At 56.6% G+C, this 24228-nt stretch overlaps 1 protein-coding gene across 1 annotated transcript in view; it reads left to right on the top strand.

The window, feature by feature from the left end:
• The window catches only part of CRHR1 (corticotropin releasing hormone receptor 1), a 45511-nt gene that overhangs the window by 9825 nt on the left and 11458 nt on the right, over positions 1-24228 (top strand). The window contains exons 2-4 of the mRNA XM_028520808.2: positions 9816-9903; positions 18358-18477; positions 22906-22991. Coding sequence (XP_028376609.1) covers positions 9816-9903; positions 18358-18477; positions 22906-22991 — 294 coding nt within the window. The remainder of the gene's footprint in view (positions 1-9815; positions 9904-18357; positions 18478-22905; positions 22992-24228) is intronic.

The raw sequence follows: 24228 nt of genomic DNA, 5'->3' as shown, positions 1-24228 counted from the left end.
AATCAGAGCCCTTTCCCCTGGTGGCTGTGGGTAAGCCCCCTTCCCTCCTCATTCTCATGCATCAAACACACACCTTGTCACCAAGGTCAAGGGGAGGCTCGTGACACTCAGTGGTCCCAAGGCTCTGGTGGGCCGAGGGAGCCCTTCCTCTGGGGTAGGCTCAGCCTGTCTTGGGTTCTAGCCTGTGTCCTCACCAGAACAAGGTGAGGACAAGGACCCTTGTCTTCTCCAGTGCTCCCAGCCCAGCTGTGCCTCCTGCCTCTGAAGGGCTGGCCCTGGAGACAGGCTGGCTGAGCTCAGCTTGCCAGCTCGTGTGCGTCCCCACCCCCGGGGAGCACAGTGAGGGGACGTATGGCCAGGTCGGCCAGGAGGAGTCATTCCCACCAGTCCCCTGCCCTCAGACTGAGGCCAGGAGGTGGGCACATGGCTGGTTCAAGGCCACACAGGACTCTGCTGGACAGAGTGACATCCAGGGCCTCTTCCTGTCTTTTTTAAGAATTGTTTTTTAAGATTCTATCCATTTATTTTTTTAGAGAGGGAAGGGAGGGAGAAAGAGAGAGAGAGAAACATCAATGTGCGGTTGCTGGGGGCCATGGACTGCAACCCAGGCATGTGCCCTGACTGGGAATCGAACCTGCGCTGCTTTGGTTCGCAGCCCACACTCAATCCACTGAGCTATGCCAGCCAAGGCTCTTCCTGTCTTGAAGGCCCCTTTCTCTTGTTCTCTCTCCTTCTTTCCAGGGTTCCCCTCACCATCTTCCTTCCTCCTTCTCAACTTCTATGATGGGCAGGTGGTGGGTGTTTTCAGAGCTGGGAGGAAGCTGTAAACCCTCCACCCCAGGGTTTGCGGTCTCCGGGGCTGGATGGTCCTGTGCTGTGGGCGGGCCTGTCCTACGCATTTGAGGATGTTGAGTGGCATCCCTGGCCTCTACCCATGAAATGCCAGTCGCTCCCCCACAAGTCGTGGCGACCAAAAATATCTCCAGACATTGACACGTGTCCCGTGGGGGACAGTAGTGTCCCTGGTTGACAAGCACCGGACTAGTTCAGTTACCCTCAATTCTGGTGACAGTTTAGAATCACCTGGAGAGCATCAACAAGTGGAGTCCTGAGTTTCCTCTCAGGTCTACTGAGCGTGACTCTCCGGGGTAAAGCATGAGACACAGAATTTTCCACCTCCCAGGAGCTGTCTAGAAACTTGTGATTTTGCCTCATTTTTTTTTACAGGCAAAGAAACAGACGGGGTTATTGCTTGTCTTATGGACAACTACATGGTTATTTCTAATCTCTGCCCCACATCCCTCTGCTCAGCAGGGTCTGGTGGTCCAGCAGCCCCCTTTCGGCCATCCTCTCATGGCCTGGGAGGGCAGCCACTTCTCCAGGAAAAGCAGCCTCAAAACCTTCAGCTGTTTTCTAACAGAATCTAATTGCCACTGACAGATGATTTCACTCTGCCTTCCCAGCCCTCTTCGCACTCCCTTTAAAACGCAGCTTCTTGAAGGAAGAAGCCCGTTCTGCCCACGCCGCCGAAACCCCCTCACTTTACGCCTGCCAGAGAGCAGGCTGAAGTGAGAACACAGCTGATAGTGGCACCTGCGGAGCCTGTGTCTCCGTCACCCCCTACACACGCACCTTTGCTCGGCTCCCAGACTAGCAGATGTCCCCTCTCTGGGATGGTTCCCCAGTTTCTGGGTGCCACAGCCAGCCCCCGGCTGAGCGGCTCCCAGGGGCAGAGGACAGGATCAGAGCCCGAGCCAAGCTGTACACGTCTTCAAGAACCAAACAACCCTTCCTGGGTCCCCCACAGGCAGGGCCCTACTGCCGGCCACTCCCTGGCTCCCACCACCAGCTCTTGGGGAGCCAGGTGCAGCCCAGAGATAGAAGTCAAGAGGGAAAAAGAAACCTGTACCTCCTCCTTTAGTTCCTTGCTGGGGGTAGGGGTGGGCAGGGGGGCAGGGAACACAGGCGGGGCACAGCCCCGGGACTGGAAAGGAAAGAAGAGAAAGGGGCCAGGGAAGACTGAGAGAGGGGGAGTGATGAAGGCGGGTGAGAGGAAGGTAAGAAAGAGTCGGAGGCCAAGACGGCACAAACTATGAGAAAAATATTAGCGAGTGGCTCTGAGAGAGAATCGTGACAAGAGGGGGAGAAAGGCACGCATGGGCCGCAGAACAGGAGGCCGGGCCGCGATGGGAGCGCAGCAGTGCTCCGGGTGGCTGCCCACCCCCCGCCCCGTGCCCAGCAAATCGGCCTCACGCACATTCCATTTTTGCTGGTGGCGGCTGGCTCCTGGGAACAGAGGTGGTGGAGAGTGGGTGTCCTGGGTGGGCAGGGCACCACGGGTCAGGGAGCGCTCGTGGGGAGAGGGCCAAGTCAGGAGGGCAGCAACCTGCCTGCAGTAGTGGTCACCGGAGTTCGTTCGCCGCTCACTCTGTCGGTCTGGTGCTGCTTCCACTGCCTCACACTGTTGAATCTCTCCAAGAGCTTTAAGGCATAAATACTTCATGCCTGCTGGCCCCGTTTATAAGGGGAAACTGAGGCTTGGAGATGTTAACTGATTTGCCCGAGATCACACGGGGAGGAAGGGGCAGGTGAAAGATTCCAGTGCGGGTCTCTCTGGCCCCCAGGTTAGACGTCTGAACGTCCACCCCCCTGCAGTCCTGGAGTCACCACATTCAGACCTGGGAAGCGGTGCAGGGAACTCACTGCCCTCCTCCTTCCACAGATGAGCAAGCTGAGGCGGGGGAAGCAGGGAGCGACTTGTCCATGGTCATAGAGCAAGTCTGTCAGAGCGAGAACAGGATCCCAGCCGCGTACTTCCCACCCGCAAACACTTTTTCCTTGGGCACACCCTTCCTGAGTCCGGGGTGCCGGGGGTGGGGCGGCCAATGCAGGAAGCGTTAGGCCAGGAGCGAGAGCGCTCCTGGGGGCCAGGAGGGACGTGCAGGAAAATGGGGACTGGAGAGTGAGTCCGTAGCTGTCCTGGTGGGAATCATGAAGGGACCTGTGGGTCACAGGGGGCGGAAAGCAAAAACCCATCCATTCATTTACTGGTCAGCCATTCATTTATTCACTCCATAAGCACGCATTGGGGCCTGCTGTGTGCCAGGCCCCACGGAGGGCACAGAGATGGACAAACGCAGACCGTGCCCCCGGGGAGCTTCTGACCCAACCGTAGAGTCAATCTGGGACCCTGGGAGGGGGGTGTGTCTCTTCCAGAGCTGGGGTTCCCCAAACTCTCCCTGCTCTTAGGGAGGGCAAGGCAGGCAGCTCACAGCTGTCAGCTCTGCGGGGAGACGGGGTTGCCTCATTAGGGGATCAGAGGAGCGAAGTAGCGGGAGGAGGGAGTGGGGTGGGGCAGGGCACACCCTGAGCCGGGAATTCCGGGGAGAGGGCCTGGAGGCGGGGAACACCCAGGCACGCCCCCCTCCCTAAACTGTAGGCAGGAGATTTTCATTTCCATTTTTTCCTCTCTGCATGACAGTAATTTAAGTTAATTAAATGTAACAATAAATTATTTCTTGTCTGCTGGGAACAATCTTTCACTGTTCCCCCCCTTTGGGGGAATGCTCAGGCTCTTTGCCTTGAGGGCAAAGAAATGGGGGCAGGTTGTGGCTGCGGTGGAAAGAGGCCGTGAGGGAGGAGCAGGTGCAGCAGGACAATAGGGAAGAGGGTGCTCAGGGGCCAATAGTCCTGGGCAGTCGGCATCACTGTCCTTTGTCCCCAGTCTAGTTTCACCCTGACTAGTGAAAAGCCCTCCCCACCCACCACCCCCAGGGTCTCAGCTCTGCTGGTGCACAGCCTGCAATGCCAGCCCCCACTAACCCCTCTGCTTGGTGCCGCTGTGTGGGGCAGAAACTTCGGGGCTGTGGGCGGGCCCTGCTCCTGCCCCCTGCCCCTGCCCCTGCCCCATCAGTCTGTTCTGCAGCCCCAGATACATCCCCCGCAGGCACAGGCAGGTTTTAGAGAATGGATTGCATTCCTGCAAACCAGATCCTAGTTCTTAAATGCAGTAGGGAGCCAGCTTTTTAAAAAAATCTTGACTCATGATCCCACCTCTTTTTCATATTCAGATTTTCTTCTCTTGGCTTTGCTTAAAACAGGTTATACCTTGCAAACCACATATGATAGGGCTTTAATATCCAAAATATATTAGGAATTCATACAATTCAATATCCCCCCAAATACCTCAAATAATCCTATTGAAACATGGGCAAAGGACCTGAATAGCCATTTTTCCAAAGGAGACACTCAAATGGCCCTCAGATACATGAAAATGTGCTCAACATCACTAGACATCAAGGAAATGCAAATCAAAACCACAGTGAGACACTATTGTCTGTTAGAATGGCTGTTATCACAAATGCAAGAGATAACGCTCACCAGTGAAGAGGAGGAGAAAAGGAGACCCTTGTGCACTGTTGGTGGGTATAAATTGGTGCAGCCACTGTGGAAAACAGTGTGGAGTTTCCTCAAAAAATTAAAACTAGAACTACCCTATTCTAGCAATCTCACATCTGGGTATTTATTTATCCAAAGGAAACGAAATCATTATCTCAAAGGGATGCCTGCACCCCCTTATTTAGTGCAGCGTTATTTACAGCAGCCGGCACATGGAAACAACCTAAGTGTCTGCTGGCGGATGAGTGGGTAAAGAAATGCGGTGTGTGTCTATGTGTGTGTGTGTGTGTGTGTGTGTGTGTGTATACAGTGGAATATTATTCAACCGTAAAAGAAGAATGAAATCATGTCATTTGCAACAATGTGAATGGACCTGGAGGGCATTGTGCTAAGGGAACTGAGTCAGAGAAAGACAAACCCTGTGTGATCTCTCACCTGTGGAATCCAAAAGAAGTAGAAATGGAACAGTCTGACTGAACGGGGGTGGGGGTGGGGAGGGCTGGGTCCTGCCTGCAGCCCCTCCCCTCCCCTCCCCGCGGGAAGACTGCTGTGGCCCAAACCTCTGTAACTGAGGAAGGTTCCGGGGCCCGCCGTCGCCACAGACAGCCATGTGGTGTGGTAGCGACCACATGGACCCTTGGAGGGGACTTTCCATTTCAGAAAGCATCTTACTCCTCCTTTTCCCTCAGGTGGCCCACATCCACCTCCCTCTGATGCGGGTGAGAAAGGCCTCCTTGCTCAGAGGGGTCAGTTAACTCCCGCAAAGTCACACAGTGGGTGGCAGGACTGGGCTCCCAACCCAGCAGAAAGGGAAGGAAACTTGCTGAAGGATCACTCTCAGATCATGCAGCTGGGACTCTCGTCAGGGCTGTGGCCAGCTCCCTCCATGGCCCGACCAGAGCCTGGGCCCCCCGGGGGGCTCTCCAGGCTGAGCATCAGACGGAGCTGGAGCCATGAAGGGGAGGGAGGGCAGGCCCCCTTCTCATGGCTCCTCATGAACTTCTAGGAGGTGGGGGCCGGTCCCCGTGACTGCAGGCCACCCCCTTTCCCTTCAGAACCCTCCCTGAAAGGTTAATCACCAAATCATCCCATCAAAGGAAATTGCACTTTGTGCCTTAAAGACCAAACTGCGCTCCAGCAATGTAGTTATTTATGGTCTCTAATAAGCATTTTCTGGGTGTGATTAACCTTTACGCCAAAGTCACACTGGGATTTAGGATGGCAGCTTCAATTCCAGCCACTCTCTGCACTGGCCTGGGGATGGGGGCATGGGCATCAGCTGGAGCAGGAGGCTGGCAGCCTGTGCCCCCTGCCCCGACCCTCCTGCACCCTCCTCTGCCCATCCTTACTTCCCAGGCTCTGTCCTGACGTGGGCCATCATCCCCCTCCTCCATCTTTCCTCCACTTAAAAGACAGACACAGATTGCCTGCTTACTGGATCTTCATCCTCACTCAGCAGCTAAAACCAGTTCGGTGAACTTGATCCCCTCAACTGTAAAACCCCTGTGAAACGGGGAGCAGGAGACCCAGCTCATCTGCTTTCTGCAGTGCAGTGCCCTCTGGTGCAGGTTTACTTGGGGCCTTGGGGCTGGCAGGCTGGTGTAAAGAAGCAAAGCATTACCTTGTTAGTGAGCCTGGCGCTGTACTGGCTTCAGATCCTCATGGCCGTTGTTGGAAAATGGAAAACCTTACGAAGTCCTGAAGGCTTGGTTTGTCAAAAATTGTTCTGAGAGGAGAAAATGTGACTAGGGCGGGTGCTGGAGGGGAGGGGCGGGTGGAGGAACCCAAACAAGGGGCAGTTCCCAGGTCCAAAGCACTTTGGGTTTGCTGGGGTGGGGGGACGTGTCCAGTCTGGGGAGGGGACGTGTCCAGTTTGGGGAGGCCCAGGTCTCTGATGTGACTGCATTTGCCATATGCTCTGGCCGTATTTGGGGGTGGTAGACCTCCTAGAGAAGTGGAGGATGCTGAGCACCCTTCCCAGGAAAATGACTGTCATTTACTCACAGAGTTCCGTGCCCCCCACCTTTGTGCTCTCGAGGACCCCAAATTCAGAACTCTCAGCTTTAGAAGGAAACAAACCAAGTCCTTGAAACTTTGGGGCCTGTGCCTACAATGTGGTGACTGCTGTTGAAGGAGCTGCAAAACCGCAGTGCGAGTTGAGAGGGAGACCAGCGTGTGGTAGGAGGAAGGGCACGGGAACACTCCAGGTTTTCCGCGCAAGTGTGGCTCAGGAAGGAGCCAGAAGCCCGTACAAACCCTTCCTCAGGGCCGGAGGTGGCGCAGACGCAGGTTCTGCACAGGGCTGACCTTTCCTGAGCGGGAAGGTCGGTTCGGGAATATTAAGAAGGCTTTTCCTCTGCATAATGCAAAGACAGCCCTCTCTCGGTAGAAAATGACTTTGTGAACCATGGTACCCAAGAGAGAGATGTAAGGGTCAGCGTCGCGGGCAGCCAGCCGACAGCAGGCTGGTCTGTCGCCCCGTGGCGTTTGGTCTGGTTTCGTGATGAATCTGGACTGCTGTGCTCCTGATGGGCCCCAGGACATGAAGACACGAGACGAAGACACTGGCCGGCGTATTTGCCACCTAATTAGAGCGCTGGGGAGTGAGCGCTGTGTGCTGAGGCTGCCTCACGCACCCGGGACCCGTCCAGGGTCCAGAGGGATGCGGGCACACTGACGGGGTGACGGGCTGCCCTGCTGTGGAGGGCTGGGGAGGGAGCTGCTGCGCGGCAGGGGTGTGGAACCGGCTTCTGAGGACTGTGGAATTCACGAGGTGATGGGTGGCCAGGGTGAGCAGGGGCAAAGAACAGCAAGAGCACAGGTGGGGGGACACCAGCAAGATCAGAATTCAACGGGAGTGGACCGTGTAGGCCTTTGCAGCGGCTCTGAGGGCAGGCTGGTGCTCGAGGCGCAACCTCAGGATCAGAAGGACCATGGTGGGGTGTCAGGCTGCAGGACCAATACTTTGGAATAGGGTGTCTCCAGTTTCTTCAATTTGCCTGTGGCTGAGCCGGCTCTTGGAACCCCACTTTCATCCTCTGCGTGTGTGTGCATGTGTTGGGGGGGCAGGGGCAGGGTGGGATGACAAGCTGGGAGCAGGGAGTCCTGGTCTCCTATCAGAAGGACCCCCTGGGGACAGGGCAGGGCTGGGTCCCTACTCACTGCTGAGCTGAGCAGGGACCCAGCTCTCATCCTTGAGGACTCTGCTCTCTGCTTTGCTAGTGAGAGCCACTGGCTGGCCTGGTAGCTTCCCTTTCTCTCCGCTTCTGCGTTTTCATTTGGAAAATGATGGTAAAGATATGTTGCGTCTCTCTGGAGACTGCCAAGTTTAATTACTGATTAATAAAGTGTTGGAGGTTCCTTGGAGCCAGAGAGTTGAATGGGTTTGTTCTAATATCTCCCGGGCTCCTGGAGTGAGGTAGCTAACCCCAGCACCATCTGCCGAGCGCCCAGAGTGCTGGGCACAGGATGGCGGCAGAGCTGGGGGCGCGCTTAAAGCTTGACCCAGTAAGCACAGAGACCCCTCTGATGTGACAGAAGGAGTGTCCCAGAGAGTGACTAGAGTCAAGGAGCCCACTGAGGGCTCAGGCAGGGCACTGAGGGGACAATGCATGTGAGTGATCAGGTCAAGGGGGGCTTCCTGGAGAGGGTGGCGGCAGGACAGGCTCTGACCGGGTGCAGGGAGCACTCGATGGATCCCACCACGCGATGCAGGGTCAGGGAGGCGAGCGGAGCCTGCCTTTGTCGGCGGCAAGCATGGGAAGGCACAGCGACCAGGAAAAGTGGGTGGCACTGCAGGCTAGGGGGGACAGGGTAGGAGAGGACATCTGGGACCGGTGAGCCTGGAGAATTCACCTCTGGAGAAAGGCAAGTTGGTCTGCTTCTGAGGGCTGGGGGCAGGTTCTGAGGCCCAGAAGGGGTGCGTGGGGAGGAGTCCAGAGGGAGGGAGGACATCCAGTCTTAGGGAGGGAGGAGGGGGGCGGTCGAGTCCAGCTGGGGCAGAAGACTGGTGAGCAGGGCCAGGGCCAGGATCAGGATGAGGCCACTGAGGCCAGACTTAAGGAGGTGCCCCAAATCTCAGTAATGGAGGTGAACAACATTTTAATATTATTCTGATTTTCCCTTTACCCCACATTCCGATGGGCCCCAGCACTGCCGCAGATCCCGTCTGTTAAAAAAGGTTTAAAATATTTTGTTCATCTTGGATTTTTTGTAGTAATTGAGAGTTTTAAAAATGTTTCATTAAAATATTACTTACCTTGAGCACTGCAGTTGTTGGTGACCCCCCACCCCCACCCCCTGCCCTGCGAGTGAGGGCTGCCCGTGGCCGCTGGGAGCCGCTAGCAGCCACGCTGCCTCGGTCTAAACTAGCCCGTCTGCTCGGTGGGACTCAGACAAGCCCCTGCCTCTCCTCACCCTCGTTTCCCACTGTGAAGAGCACAGGGCCTGGCGCCGCACAAGTCTTCAGTAAAAGCCAGGGAGGAAACTGAGGCACAGAGAGGTCAAGTAACCTGTCGGTGGCAACACAGTGAAACCAGGGCTGGACGCCAGGTCCCTTCTGACTCTAAGTCCTTTGATGGAAGGGTGATGGCCTCAAGGGAGGGGGCACAATGATTGTGTGGGGGTGTTTGTTGAAGAAGGGGCAGTCCTCCCAGTGTGGGACCCACGCCGCTCTCTTCTCGGTGGGCTGAAATTCTGGAATCAGAGTGACACGGAGCCGCTGGGGAATGGCAGGGGTAACGGTTCTCCCGGGCATCGGCAGCCACTTCTCCTGGCACATTTATTCCTCCACCTCTCGGGGCCCCAGCCTTCTCATCTGCAAAAGGAACAGCCACATCAGCCCCAGGGAGAATTAAATGCCCTCGCAGACGTAAAAAGGCTTGACGAATGGGGAGGCATGGCTTGCAGAGACTGCTAATGAGCTGGGCAGGGACCAGGGCTGGGAGCAGCTCACTGCACCCGAGGCCGAGGCCGGGAGAGCCTGCAGCTCAGGAGCGTAGGTGGGAGGGAGGCAGGCGCACTAACGAGAATCTATGAGCCCCGGGGCTCAAGGTGTCAGGACACGGTCGGCCATGCTTGGGATCCCATGTGGATGGAGGCAGCTTCTCTAGGCACATCGTTTCTCCGGGGGCCTTCCTTCTCACTGGGGGCCCCTGGCCGTCTGGGAGAAAATTCACCCGTCCTGGGAACCTGGGCCCCTGCTCTTACCGGCCTCCTTTCCAGGCCCCTCCAAGAACAAGGCAGCTCCAGACCTTCCAGGCAGCGAGGACATGGAGGGGAGTGGGGGGAAGGAGCCTGGGGACGGGGGCGAGTGTCTGGGAGAAGACACGGATGAGGGGAAGAGCCGGGAGGCAGAAACTGCGGGCCACCCTGTGCATGGCAGTCTAACCGGGTCCCCCACTGCCCTGTGCCCACAGGCCCTTCTCTTCCTGGGGCTGAACCCCATCTCCGCCTCCCTCCAGGACCAGCAGTGTGAGGGCCTGTCCCTGGCCAGCAACATCTCCGGTGAGTACCCTTACTCAACTCCTGCCAGAGTCCAGGTGACCATGGCCCGCCGCCTGCCCCCACCAGGGTCTCCGGGTGCTCACACAGGGCCGTGTCCTAAGGCGGGAAGAGCAGAGAGGTTTCCTCTCTGGGGTCCAAGCAGTTCCTCTCCCCACGGAGGGAACGCTGTGTTGAGCAGGATCCTGACACTGTGGTGGGAAAGAGAGCTGTGACTAGGCGACAGCGCCTGCCATGGCACAGGAGGGGCATGTGGCGAGCGTGCTGGGCAGCTCTCTTTCCTGCTTTGGGGCGGGCAATGGGGGAAGTCGCCCCAGCCCTTGCTGCTGTGAGGACAGGCAGAGCAGGGGCTGAGCTGTGACCCAGGCTTCGGGAGGAGAAAGACTGAGCTTTGTGCCGCAGCATGATAGTGCAGGCGGCTGACCCTGTGCCAGGCGCTGTGGGAGGTATCTGAGACGCATTAACCGGGTTTTGTCCTTCAAGGTAGGTCTTGTAGCCCTCATTTTACACACAGCAAAATGGAGCACAAAGGAAAACTAGTAAGTGCTGGAGCCAAGGTTTGAGCCCAGGTAGCCTGGCTTCTGGATTCGTCGTCAACACCGTGCTCCACACCTGTGAACCCTCACCTGGCCCCTTCAATCAGGGTCCTGGGGATGCTGCCGTTGGCCAGGTGGGAGGGCCCCTGCCCCTGACGGTTTTAGGGAGACTCAGTCTTTGGTGATTTATTTTCCTCTTCTGGTCTCTTCTTGATTCAATCCAACTCATTAATTGAGCACCTACTCTGTGCCAGGCCCTATGCAAGGCACTCAGGGAGCAAAAAAGGGCTCACAGTCAAGCCTGCAGACACACATACTGTGAGGCAGAGAGCAAGATGTATACTGGGGCAGGAACAGACCCAAGGTGCCAGCAGGGAGGCCAGGCCTCAGGTTCTGAAGCTGGGCCTGTGGGGAGAGGAGACTCCCACAGCTCAGAGCAGCTGCCCTGGCTGGCTGTCTTCACTAGGAAGGGCCTGGAGTGGGGCAGGAATGAGCACTGGACTTGAGAAGGCTGAGGGGGCACCCAGGCTCATAGTGGCGCTCAGTCTTGTCCCGGCCGGAGGTGGGGACACCGGTTGCCACAGGGATGAGCATGCCCCTGAGCCTCTCTTTGCTCAGTTGTAAAGTTAGGGGGGCGACACCTGCCTCAAGGGTCCATTACAATTAAATGCACTCAGTTGTATGGTGGTATTTCACAAACTGTAGATGCCACACCACTGCTGAGTATCATTTATTATTGTTGGTAACATCGGAAGGCTTTTGGAAGTGCTTATCATATATCTGGGCTGAGGAGAAGGCATTTGCCATGAATTGCTCACTGCAATGCAGGTGGCAGGGAAGTTAGATCAGGAGTGGTAGGAATCCAGGAAGGCTTTCTGAAGGAGGAGACTTCAAGGGGAGTCTCTGAGAGACTCTGAGTATGGACTGGCAGAGAAGATTCAGTGCTCTGAGATACAGCTAGAGTTGATTGAGGACCAGCATGCAGGTTTGATGTAAGAACAGGGAAGGGGTTAGGAGGGAGGAGCAGTAAGTCTGGAGAGGTATTGGGAGCTCGGAGCATCTGGCTGCAGAGCTGGCTAAGCGGGTCGTGGGGAACGGGAAGCTCCTGAGCAAGAGTCTGAAGTGCTAGCAGAGCGACTGGGAGGGAAGGCGTCCGCTCAGAGGCTGGGCCTGAGATGAAAGGCCCTGCCTATAGCCCCCCATGCACTGGGGCTGAGTCAGGCTCCGTTACTTTGCCTGCTGTGCTCAGGAAGTGACATCCCTGAGCCCACGCAGGTCTCACGTGTCCTTGGAAGCAGCGGGCCATGATGAATGCCATTCATTCCCCAATCATCTGTACTCTGTGCCACTACCCCTAGCTTGGCCAAGCCTGCATGGCTCCATGGCACACAATCCATCACCCTCTGCAATGGCCTCGGATAATGCACTATTTGCCTTCCCATGCCAAGACCTACCCAGATCAATGGGCACTGGTAGACAGATGGTAAGAGTGGGGTGGAGGGACTGGGACAGATGGATGAGCGTCTGGCCGGGGCAGCTGGCACTGAGCCAGGGCCTTTGGGGGGGGGGGGGTTCTCACATGCCAAGAACAGATGACCCTGGGTGGGTCCCCAGGGCCATCATGTGGCAGATCACAGACTTGGCAACTCATAATATCATGTCCTGAATATGACAACGTTAGAAAGTATAGAATTATTGACTGATGGCATTAGAGACAATCAACAGGAATCACACTGTTGACACGAACCCAGGGTCATCTGTTCCCATCCCCCGTCTCAAGGTCATGAATGATAGCAATGATAGCCATCATTAATGATGGCTAATATTTATTTTGTGCCCCCAGAAGTGTACTCACCATTCTGAGTGCTCTAATCTCATTCAATCATCACAACAGTATAGTCAGAGTATTTTTATCCCCATTTTACAGAAGAGGAACCGAGGTCTCAGAGAGGTTGAATAACTTGCCCAAGTACATACAGTTAGTTAGCAGTGACTCGAAGATTTGAAGCAAGTGGGCCTGACTTTAGACTTTCCCACCGTGTAACGTGGCTGCCCAGACAGCCATGGTGCCCAGGGCCCAGCTTGGTCAATCGTCCTGAGGTGCAGAGTCACCCCTGCAACTTCCCAGACCCATATTGGCTTTGCACATGGCCCCTAATTTTCCTCCAGGCCTACTATGTGCCTGGCACTGTGCTAGGTATTGGGAATATAAATATGAAGAGCCCACTGACCCACAGGACAGGAGGCCCACCCATTTGTCTTGATGAATCACACACCCTATAAAGGCATCTTTCTTCTCTGCCCAGACAAAGAGGAGGCAGCCGAACCACAGGGGGGTGGAGCAAAGAGCAGGACTCTGCCTGCCCTCTGCCACTCTCTCCAGGCCAGGTGACGCAGGCAGAGCCCCTGCCCATTCATCCCAGCAGCACCTTCCTCTGAATGGGCAAGCGTGTGTGTTTCAGGAGCTGCCCTTGGGCCACCTGGCTGCTCCCCTTCTGGACAGTCTTGGCTGTGTTCCTTTCCTGGGCTTAACCCAAACAGGGGGATGGGCTTCCCAGCCACAGGGCTGCTGCCAAGCGCCCACCTACTCTGGTTTGTTCAGAAACCCCTGCCGAGAGACCCGGCATAACTGGGGCAGGAGCCAGGTTCCAGTTTCCCTCAGACGGATCTGCTGAGCACATGTGGACCGCAGCCTGATGGGAAGGGAACTGTGTTACCTACCTGGGGGAAGCAGCCAGAGTCCAATCGTACACAAGCATTAACTAGGCCACCTTCAAAGAGTTCTTATCTGTTCAGTAAAGCAGCACCCCCACCACAATCCTGACTCAGCAAGAGTTTTTTTCAGAGGCAGGTGGGAGCCACCTATGCTGCTCCTCCTCTTCCCCCATTTGCAAGTGCTTGCTGTATCCTGACCCCCTGCTGCCAGGAGCAATGAGAGTGTGGGTCCCAGGCATCTGCTCTGTGCACAGGTGGGGAAGGAGGAAGATGCAGGACCAGTGTTACGTTAGTCCAATTGACTCCAGCCTGCCCAGGACAGACCGTGAAGGTCTCTAGCTATCCCAGGAATGAGGGGATGAGCCATCAAGTGAGAGCTGTATCAACACTTTAGACACACCAAGCACACACCTGCCTCAGGGCCTTTGTGCTTGCTGTTCCCACTGCCTAGAACACTTTTCCCCATTCCCCCATATGCACATGGCTCCCTCCCTCACTTCCTTTAGGTTTCTCCTTAAGTGTGACTATGTCAAGCACCACTATTTTAAATAGCCCTCCAGTCAGTCTGTCTCCTCATTCTGCTTTTTTTTTCTCCATAGCATTTCTCACTGCTTAACAGATTTGACTGTCTGTCTGTTTACTGCCCCCTCATCTCATGGAGGGTAGGGCATTTGTTTTATTTATTTATTTTTTAAAATTTCCAACTCTTTTTTAAAATTTATTTATTTATTTTTTAGAGAGGGAAGGGAGGGAGAAAGAGAGAGAGAAACATCAGTGTGTGGTTGCTGGGGGCCGTGGCCTGCAACCCAGGCATGTACCCTGACTGGGAATCGAACCTGCGATGCTTTGGTTCGCAGCCCGCGCTCAAGCCACTGAGCTACGCCAGCCAGGTGCATTTGTTTTATTTATTACTGTATCCCAAGCACCTAGAAAATTTCTCAGGTGGTGGGTAAAAACTTACTAAGAGCAGTCATTAGCATTCTTTCCGTCTATAATTTAGCTGACCAGGAGGGGCGCTATGGAGCAAGAAGCTGTGGGGTGGAGTTAGCGCCTAACAAGGGCTAGTAAATTGGCTTAGCTATTTGCAAGGCTGGCTTACTCCCATCCGAACTGCTCCTCACCCAGATCTATGATATCCGGGTGGGAGAATACCCGACAGTAGTGCAGAAGGGGTTGGACATTTGTGATAGTGGGACCTGAAAGGGACATTGGCGCAAGAATCAGAGTCCAACAGCCTAGACTTCGAGGTCCTTATAGCCCCAAGATGAGTGACGCGAAGACTTCCCTTCCTTCCTCCTCCCCTTTCCAGCTGTGAGATCCACTCCCTCCCCGTTTCTGGAACCTATGGTTTTTTTAAAAAAATCTCTTCCTCCTGGTTTTCTCTCTGCTTCTCTCTGCTTTAATCTCAGCCTTTTGTCTCCTTTATTCCCTCCCTCTCCCCCTCTCTCCTTGCCCCCCTGCCTCCCCCACCCCTCTCTTGGTTGACTGGATTGAATTGAGTGGCATGAGTCCCACAACGTAAAGCGCCCTTCACACCGCCCGGTGTAGTGTTCAACAAATGTTGGTCTCCCCCCTCCCCCACCCCCCAAGTCCTAAACCCTCTTCCAGAGGACCAGTCTGCAGGATCCCAGGGCCCGGCGCCCACACCGCGGTGGGCTGCAGTCCTGTGCGGGAGCTGCGACCGCCACAAAAAGGAGCACGTGGCGGGGGCGCAGCCTAGGAGTCAGGTCGGGCGGAGAGGTCCCGTGGGCAGTGCCCGGAACACCGCATCTGAGGCTCCGACCCTGCTGCCTCACCCCTTCCGTACACCTCTGAGTGCCTGCCCCTTTCCCTTCACCCTCCCCTTACTCTTCGTTTCCTTCCAAGTCTCTGCGGGCTCCCTGAAACTGCACCACACAGCCAAACCCCTACTGAACTTCTCGGCCAGGCCAGTATTTTTGAGGGGCCTTCGCTCCTGATTGGTGCTTGTACCTATGGCCACGCTGGGAAAGACTCCACCCCTCCCTTGGCCCCGCCCACCTAGCACCAGCCCCTGCCGCCCACGCCCTGGCCCGTTACTCCTCAGATAAGGGGTACTTCGTCTCATGACCCCTTTCATTTGCTTTTAGTCTTCAATCACATAGCCTCTCCATCCCTTTATTCCCATCTCTCCCAGACTTCCATTCCCTCCGGGATTTTCTGGTCTCTTAATGTAAAGGTCACTCCTGAGGAGTGTTTCCCCGCGCACCCTCCACACAGCTGCTGGGGCTGGGAGTGGTGCCGGGGGGTATGGCAGGAGGGAGGGAGAGAAGCAGAGCGACATTGAGGAACCCAGGGTGCAGATGGGTGCAACCAAATGCCGTGAGGGCCCGTTGCCCAGGCGGGGACCCGCCACGGTGCAGTGGGAAGAGCCCTGGGCAGGCTCCGAACACACCAGCGTTCGAAACCACTTCTGCCTGCTAGTGCCTCTGTGGCTTTGGGTAGGCAGTGTGACTGCTCTGGCCTCAGTCTCCTTGTCTGTGGAACAGAATTAGCACCCAGCCTTGGCAGGCGGTGCCGCGGACTCCTGATCCACACCATTAGGGGCAAATACCGCTACTCTGCTCATCCCCATCTGCAAACCCAGACCAGCTGTGGGCGTTGTTAGGCCTCAGGGCATTGGCTGGTGCCTGGTCCTGGAGGCCAAGAGACCCATCTGCTCAGTGGCCGGTCCCTGCCTTGGCTCCAGGCTGGTCCTGGCTGTGGCTAGTGCCCAGTCCTGCCCTGCCCTCTGTTCTTTGTGGAAGGGGCTCTGGGGAACTGTCCAAGGCAGGAAAGAGAGGGAGAAGGAAGAAAGGGAAGGCCGGTGCTGCCCTGACTGAGAGGGTATGCTAGGCGAGTTCCAGGTGCTGCCGCCCAAGACATTCCATCAGTCTTCCCAGCACCTCGCTCAGGAGACGCCGGGAATGAGCGAGTGACTAACGGACAACCTACCGAGGGAGGTACAATGATGTCATTGAGTCAGAGGGCGTATGTAGGCTGCCTGGCATGTGCCTGTCACACTGTCAGCCCTCAACAGATGTTGCTCCCTGCCCCACGATCCCTTTGACTGTTCCCCTCCCTTTGCTGGAACAAAATGTGGTGTAATAGAGAGAGCACTGGATTCAGAGCCAAAAACACAAGGCTCTGTATCTTGGTTCTTTCACTCATTGACAAGTGACCTTGGGCAAGTCACTTACTTCCTGGGGCCTCAGCTTCCTCATCTGTGGAAAGGGAATCGCTACATGGCAGGGTAGATGAGGATCAAACGAAATATATGAAGAAAGTTTTGAAAAAGCAGAATATGGTTTATAATATTACCCCTCCCTTCCCATGGCCGTATGCCTCCAGCTACCCACTCTGGGCTCAGAGCCATCGGCATGACCCCAGAGGGCTTAAAATGTTAACCTGTTTTCCTCACTCCCCGAGCCCCTCCTCCACTTGGCGAAGCAGTTCATGGATGCTGCAGTGTGGCACAGTGCCAGGGCCCGGCCCACCCCGGCTGCCTGGCCCACCGTCTGCTCGAGCCATCGAGCCCCAGTCCATATTTCTTTCTCTTCCAGTTAAACGACTTGGCATCAAGGCCTCTGCCCCTCGAGCCCTGATTTGCGGGAACACCCCAGGAGTAGCTTTGATTAGAAAGGAAAACCAGCATTTGGTACAAGTGCTGCTGCTCAGCACTGCCCTGCATCCAGCAGGGAAAGGCCGCCAGTCTAACCCTGAGCTGTTTCCTGAGACACTGGGGACAGGCTGAGCTGGGGAGGAGATGGCAGGTGGGCCCCAGCCAGGGCTTGGCGGCTGCTGGTGCCCAGACCTAAAGAGGCTGCCCCCGCACGGGTTCCTGGCTCTGCCTGGCTTGTCTGTGTGTGCTTGTGCCATCTCAGGTCATTAACTCCCTCTCGTCGTGCTGGGCACCCTGGGTCTTACTAGGACCACTGTGCTGGCTGCATGCAGGAAAGGGGCATCGAAGGGCAGAGAAGGCAGGGGACGTTTCAGGAGGGGTGCCAGGACCGTCCTCGGCCCAGCCCCCACCCATTGGAGACCAAAAGTTCCCCTCTCCAAAAGTATTACTGTGGCTTCAACTCTGCCCTAACACACACACTCCACTCCAAAAAAAGCTCTTTAATTACGGGCAAATATTTGGAAGGGGAATTTGATATTCACTTTCTAATTCAGCTGTTTGCATCCTTTTTAAAGTCATAACCCCTTGGAGAATCTAATGAAAGCCAAGGTCCCTTTCACAAGTAAAACGCATGTATAGACCAAATTTTCAAAGTAACCCTTTTAGCAGACACATTTCTTACGTGTGGGGTGGAATGTTTCCTGTAACAGTCGGTGTAGTTACATGCCATATACAGAGGGCTAGTGTTCGTGGTGGGAAGTTTTTTCAAAGTAAATGTATTAGTTGATCTTTAATATCAGGGTCTCTATCAACCCTGAAAGCTTCCATGAACAGAGATTAAGAATTTCTGATCAGATCCAGTTACTTTCATTTTATTATAAAGACACTGAGGCCCAGAGAGGGCAAGACTTGCCTGTCGTCACACAGCAGATTAGTAATACAGCCGGGGTTCCAGAGACCTGGTTCAGTGTCCTCCCTACTCCCCTGGATGGCGTCTCCCTCCCTTTTCTCCCCACAGCCCCCTTCTCGGTCAGCCCTCTCCTGGGGCACAGCCCAGACCAGAGCACAAACCGTGTGTGTTCAGTAAACGTGGTCATCAGGCCGGCCAGAAGGTGGGCCAGCTTCACTCAGCTGATTCCACCTGCAGCGCTGGAGCAGATGTGGTTTGGTTCCAGAGATGTGCTCGCAGGGCTGGGTCAGGGGTGGGCTGGGTCTGTTCCCCACTGCGAAGTCTGAGAGAGAGCTCCAGTCTGCCCCAAAGTGATGGCTGCGAGACATGTCCTCAGGCTACAGAGCAGGGGACCTGAAGCATGTCCAGCCTTCCTCTAAAGGCCAGCCAGGACCTCAGATTTTAAGACCACCTCCTGCCACCTCTGTCCCTCCTCTGCTCTGGAGCCCACTCTGGCTCCCTTGTGCCCGAGCATCAAACTCAGATTCCTTCCGTCCTCTGCAGAGGACGAGCTATCTCTGCACTAGGGTCATCACTCCTGTCCTGCCCCAGCTGGTGTGTGGGGGCCTCCGAGTGGAGGTGGGTAGGACACAGCAATGGGGGTCTTCCTCTGCCTCACCAGCTGTCTCTGCCCACAGGACTGCAGTGCAATGCATCCGTGGACCTCATTGGCACCTGCTGGCCCCAGAGCCCCGCAGGGCAGCTGGTGGTTCGGCCCTGCCCAGCCTATTTCTATGGCGTCCGATACAACACCACAAGTAAGGGGGTGTGTGGCGGGTGGACTTGTTAGAGGTGGGTTAAACAATAATGACAATAACGATAATAACAATACCTCTCGTGGATACAGTCACCAAAGGCCAGCTCTGCTGTGCCGGGCACCCTGCGCTCACACTGCTGATTCTCACAGCACTCCTGGAAGACACTGTGTGTAACTCTGTAGTGCTCGTTACATAAATAAAGCTTCTGAGGCTCAGAGAGGTTAGGGATCTTGCCCAAGGTCACCAGGTGGTACAAGGTGAAGCTGGACTTGCATCCAGTCCGTCTGACACTTTCTTCTGCGGTTCACAAACTGGGTCAGTTGACTTGAACTCCAACAGCCCCGTGAGGCAGGGCAGGAATCATCAGGGCCCTCCAGCCAGGAGGTGGGAGACTCAGAGCTCTTGATCTCCCTCCAGGGGGCCAGGCCTTGCACGCAGGCCCACAGGTGGGGTGGGGTGGGGTGGGGTGGGGGAGGACTAATCCTGTGACCAGATACTTGATCCCTTTGTAAACACCTGGCTCCCAGGAGGCTGTGAGCCTCCACCTCCAGGCTTAACAGCTCCTTGCTGTGTCACCTGTCACCCTCCCCTATCAACGGCTCACAGCCTCTGCTTATCCAGACAGCAACAGCTGCAGGCCAGAGCCCCTGACCTGTCCCAGGGGAGGGTGGGGACCCCTGGTGGAGCTTTGGGGTCTAGGGGGCCTGAGCTCAGGGCCCCAGGTGACCACAGACACCAGAGGGTTTACTCTCAGACTTTGTGACCTTCAACACATGTTGCTGTCTCATGACCCCCACCCCTCTCTGAGGGTGGAAAGGGCCAGATGACAGGCTTCTAAGGCTTCATTTAGCTCAAAGCGCCCAAGTTCCTTCCCCTGCCCCTTTCTCCTTTATCAGCCAGTCAAAGGGGGTTAGAGTTGGGGGCTGCAGTCAAGAAAGAGTTGGAGGGCCCTGGGGAGACACTGGGACTGGACAGAAGGCTGGAGCAGCCAGACCAAGCAGTCTGGTGCACCTGGAACCCACAGAAGGAGAAGAAAGGCTGGAAGGCGTGTGGGGAGGATGTGCAGGCAGGAGGAAGCACAGGAGGACATAGGGGCCAGCCTCTCATTTAGTAGGACCCACTTGACCATTAGGAAATGGGGACAGAGCCTGTCAACTGCCGCAGGCCACAAAGCTTGGAAGCAGGGCCAAACCTGGAGTCAGAGCCCCCCTGCCACCCCACCCCCCGCAGGAAGGAAGCAGCACTGGAGCTGGTGCATAATGTCGGGGGAGGGGGTGTTTGAAGGAGGCCCCTCTCCCTCTGAGGTTCCAGGTCCTGTTCCTTTACCTCCAAAGTGACTCTCAGGTCTAGCCCCACCTGCTCTCCATCCCCAACACCACCGTCTCTACCCGAGGTGCCTGATCTGTAACCCTTGTTTGGCAAGGGACCCTGCCACACCCTTGCGTGCAGTCATCCCTCCATGGCTCCCCACCGCCTCCACCGCCAAGTGTGCACTCCCGAGTGGGGCTGCCCGGCTCCTAGGGGCTGCAGCCCCACCTAGTGGCAGCCAACTCCAGCCACTCCCCGTGAGCTTCCTCCACGCTCATCTCTCAGGGTGACTTGACACTCCCCAAAGTAAACGTTTCTGGAGCGTAGTTAGTGCCTGGGGTGCGCCACTCGGTTTGCCAGGCCTGACCCACGTGGAGGCCGGGCGTCTGGGGTTCTGGCCTCGGCTCTGTCTGTGACTGGCTAAGGAACCCTCAGGCACCAGCTCTCCCTGGGCCTCGATGGCGCCACCTGCAGCGTGGGTGCGAGGTTTGGGTGGGGTGCTGCTCTTCGGCTTCCTCTCTCTTCCCTCTGTGATCCCAGCAGGGGAGCTGGGGGTGACCGTCTCTAGATGCGGGGGCAGGGCGGGCAGATCCCCCTTTCCAGGCACTCCAGTGCCAGAACAGTGAGGAACACACCCGTGCAGTAAGTAGTGAGTGAGAGCCCAGAGTGGCACCTAGTCATTAAGCACCAATTAATTCATTTACTGCTGAGGTGCTGCCAGGACTTCCAGGCCTTCTCCCTAATGCCCTCCTTCCGGCTGCATCTGATCTTCAAAGGGATGGGACGCATTTCCAAAAATATCCACTTTCCCATGATTCTTCGGGAGGACTGCTCAGCACAGCAATCAAAGACAAGGAGGTCGAATCCTCCCTGGCAACGACTCCCTGCTTGTTAGGCCTGTCTTCTCCCAGGGTTGCCTCCTGCCTCCCCAGCAAAGCCTGCTTCCTCTGGATGACCCGCCTTCCTCCGGCTCCTGGCTCCACGTGGCGGGGGGGGGGGGTGCCAGGGGGGCTTGGGCCAAAGCAGTAACTCTTGTCATACCCACCAGTACCCCCTTTGATAAGGACAAATGACATGTTCCCAGTAATAACAGTTACAGCTAACACCACGTGCTGGGTAGAGCTCCAAGCCCTCCACACGTGTTAACTAAAGGTGCTCAGCTCGACCACTAGATGGCAGCGTCTTGCAGAGAAGGAGGCTGAGTGGTTGTGTGACTTGCCCAAGATCACACGGCTGGTAAGGGGTGGTGCCCGATTCCCAGCCCAGGCCGTCTGGGTGGAGAACAGCACTCTTGGCACTGCCTCACGCTGCCTCTCGCGAGGCGAGAACCACTGCCCCCAATGCCCTTTCCTTGCAGATGTTCCGTAGCAGCCGGTGGTCCCAGGCACTTCTGGTCCGTGACGGAGACCCTGTACCCTGGCTCCTTGCCTCCCACAGACCTCCCTGAAAACCCTGTTACTGAGCCCTCCACCCTCTGGCTGCTTATCCCTCATTTAGCAATTAGGAGAGAATCAGCAGCGTCTCACTCAACTCTGCCCAAGGGCTCAACTCTGCTGAGACTCAGGTCTTAGGCAGGGAGGCTGAGCAGAGCTTTAAAAATCCATTTAGCCCCATTTCCCCTGGCAGGCTACCGGGGGGCTGCGTGAGCAGCCTCTCAGGAGAGGAGCTGGGGAGCAGGGTGAGAGAGGAGGCCTCCCAGCCTCGCAGCCCTGGAGGCCAGGCCGTATCTCCCTCGGCGACATAGTGGGGTCTCCCCCCCACCGCCCACACCATCATCTCCCTCTTATCCTGATGCCGCCACGGAGAGGGAGCTCCCAGGGTGATTCCTAGGGGATCATCTGGCCCAGCCCTCCCTGGAACACAGGAGGCCAGTGCCCGGGTCTCTCGCAGCTTGGCAGCACGGAGCCGGCCCTGGGCCCTGCCCCTGTCTCCCACCCACTGCCCTGCCCCTGCCCGGCCCCAGGCTCGGGGACTGGGATGTAGGCAGTGTCCTCAGCCCTTCTCCTGCCCCCTGTGATGTGAGGGTCAGTGGGAGCCACGGAAAGGCCCACAGCTCTGGGAAATGGCTCAGAACTCAATTCTCTTCCAGCTTGTCCGGCCTGGAGTCAGGGCCAGAATTAACTTAAGGAAATATCTTTAGAGCCACCGATGCTGGAGGGGGTTGGGGCGGGGCAGGGCATTTACCAGCAAGGGAGGAAAGACCAATGTTTGGATCTTCCTTGGTCCTTTCCCTACTGGGTCTCAGAGCCCTGGTGGCCCACCACTCAGCTCTGGTCACCCCAGAGCCCTGAAGCCAGCCTCACACCATAGGGCTCCTCCCCATCTCCTCAGAAAGAGGCAGGTTCTGGGCTGCAGTCCAGCTGACGGCTGCACAGACCCCCACCGCTCCTTGGGCCATGCGCCCGGCTGTGAGCTGTAGCAGGTCCTGGGAATGAGATCCGTGCTATGTGAGCCCCGCCCCCTGGGATGTGCCCCAGCACACTCCTGCTACCTGTCATCTTCTGTCCCAAGACCCGAGCTGCTCTGGGGAAGTGCCACCCCGGGGACCTTCCCATGTAACACCTGCCCTGCAAGCCTCACCCCATGTGGAGCACTGCCACGGGAGGACCACCCACCCCCCACAGGAAACCTCACTATCTATAGCCACCATACAAAACCCTGTCATCTCACTGCCACTCAAGCTGTCACCACACTCCCTTCCGCCGTGTCGTGCCCAGCCTCGGGAGTGAGAACTGACTCATCAGGACTCACCATTCTTCTTTGCTGTCACACGAGACCCCCCAAATGGGAGAGGTCTCAGAAGGGCACGCTCTACATACAGGCTTGCAAGGAAACAGCTCAAAGCTGGTCAACATTGCCCAAGGGCCAGTCTCGTGGGCATGGGCATGCCGGCAGGAGTGGGCAGAGTCACGGCCCCATGGTCAGGCGCTGGATCGATGCTGCCCCCTGTTGGGACTGCTGGGCAGAAAGAGGCGGGAAGACAGGGTAGCCAGGAAGCCCCTCTGCCCAGCTGCACCCAGCAATCAGGCCCCTGTGCTGGCCCAGGTGGATAGACAGATGCCTAAGCTGCTGTTTGCTCGAGGGACCACAGGGCACTTTGCCTCTCTCTCCTTTTTGCAGACAACGGCTACCGGGAGTGCCTGGCCAACGGCAGCTGGGCGGCCCGCGTGAACTACTCCGAGTGCCAGGAGATCCTCAGTGAGGAGGTGAGGCTGCCTGCGTGGTGGGGTGCATCAGGGTCCCCAGCTCACGTCTGTGCCTGCTGCATGGCCGATGGCCAGGCAGGGTCCCGGAGCCAGAGGCTGATGTCAAGGCCGTGGGAGCCAGAGCTCACGTCACCACGAGGGAGGGAGTGCCAAGCGGGCAGTGGGCAGGCTGACGGCCGCGAGCTGGGTCCTCACCCCTTCCTCCTTCCGTCCCTTCCTCCCTTCCACCCGCGCCCCCTGGGACAGATTCTCATCCATTTTCCACCTCATCCACCGGAGCCACACATCCAGGCCCGGACGAGACTAGAGCAGGACTAGGGTGGGACAGAGCGGTGCAGTTTGAAAAGCCCCTTCAGAGAACATCGCACATAGTTGGCTGTGTTGGAGAAGGCACCGCTCGCACGCAGCACAGAATTCCACGGTGCAGACGGCACGCAGAGGGGTCTCCCTCCCAGCCCAGCCTCGGGCCGCCTCCCCGGGCAGCGCTCCTGCCGGCTTCTTAAGTGGCTTTCCAGAGGCCTTCTCTGCACGGCCGAGTAATTAGGTGCCTGTATTCTTTTATGTTTTTAGCAAAACGTTGCACATTACACACCCCGTTGGACGCTTTGCTTTTTCCATGTAATTATCCATCTTGGCTATTGTCCTGTATCAGTACATAAAGAGCAGCTTCCTTCTTTTCTTCACATTTGCATAATACCATGTCATGCAGGTGGACCGTAATTTATTTACCCAATTTTTTATTCTCAGTCTCTGGTTATTACCAACAGTGATGCAATGAATAATCTTTTAATGTTGACATTTGGCAGATGCTCAGGTGATTCCACATTCCCAGTGTTGCTGCCCTGCCCCCCCCGGCCCCTCCCCTACATCTCCCCCCACACTTCAGTGGGTGCTGAGGGAGGTGGGGCAGCAAGGAGGGCGCCCCGAGCTGCCGAGGAATGTCCCCCAGTGTGCAGAAGTGAGGGGGGCTGGCCCAGGCGGCCCTGGGGGTGCCTGTCCAAAGGGGTCTAAACTGGACGGGGCCTCAGAGACCCTCCTTCCCATCCTGACCTGCCTGGGAATGAGAGTCGCCCAGATTCATAGATAGGTCCCAGCGCGACACCCAGCACCCAACACCCAGGAAATGAAACCCTCCAAGGAAGATGGGGGACTCCGCCCCTGGGGGAGGCGTGAATCTGATGGGGAAAGAATGAGAAACTCTGACCTAAGGCAACCTGTTCAGCTTACAAGTGGGGAG

This window comes from Phyllostomus discolor, chromosome 8 (assembly GCF_004126475.2).
Source record: "Phyllostomus discolor isolate MPI-MPIP mPhyDis1 chromosome 8, mPhyDis1.pri.v3, whole genome shotgun sequence".
NCBI classification, from domain to species: domain Eukaryota; kingdom Metazoa; phylum Chordata; class Mammalia; order Chiroptera; family Phyllostomidae; genus Phyllostomus; species Phyllostomus discolor.
This window is presented reverse-complemented; position numbering and strand designations above follow the sequence as displayed.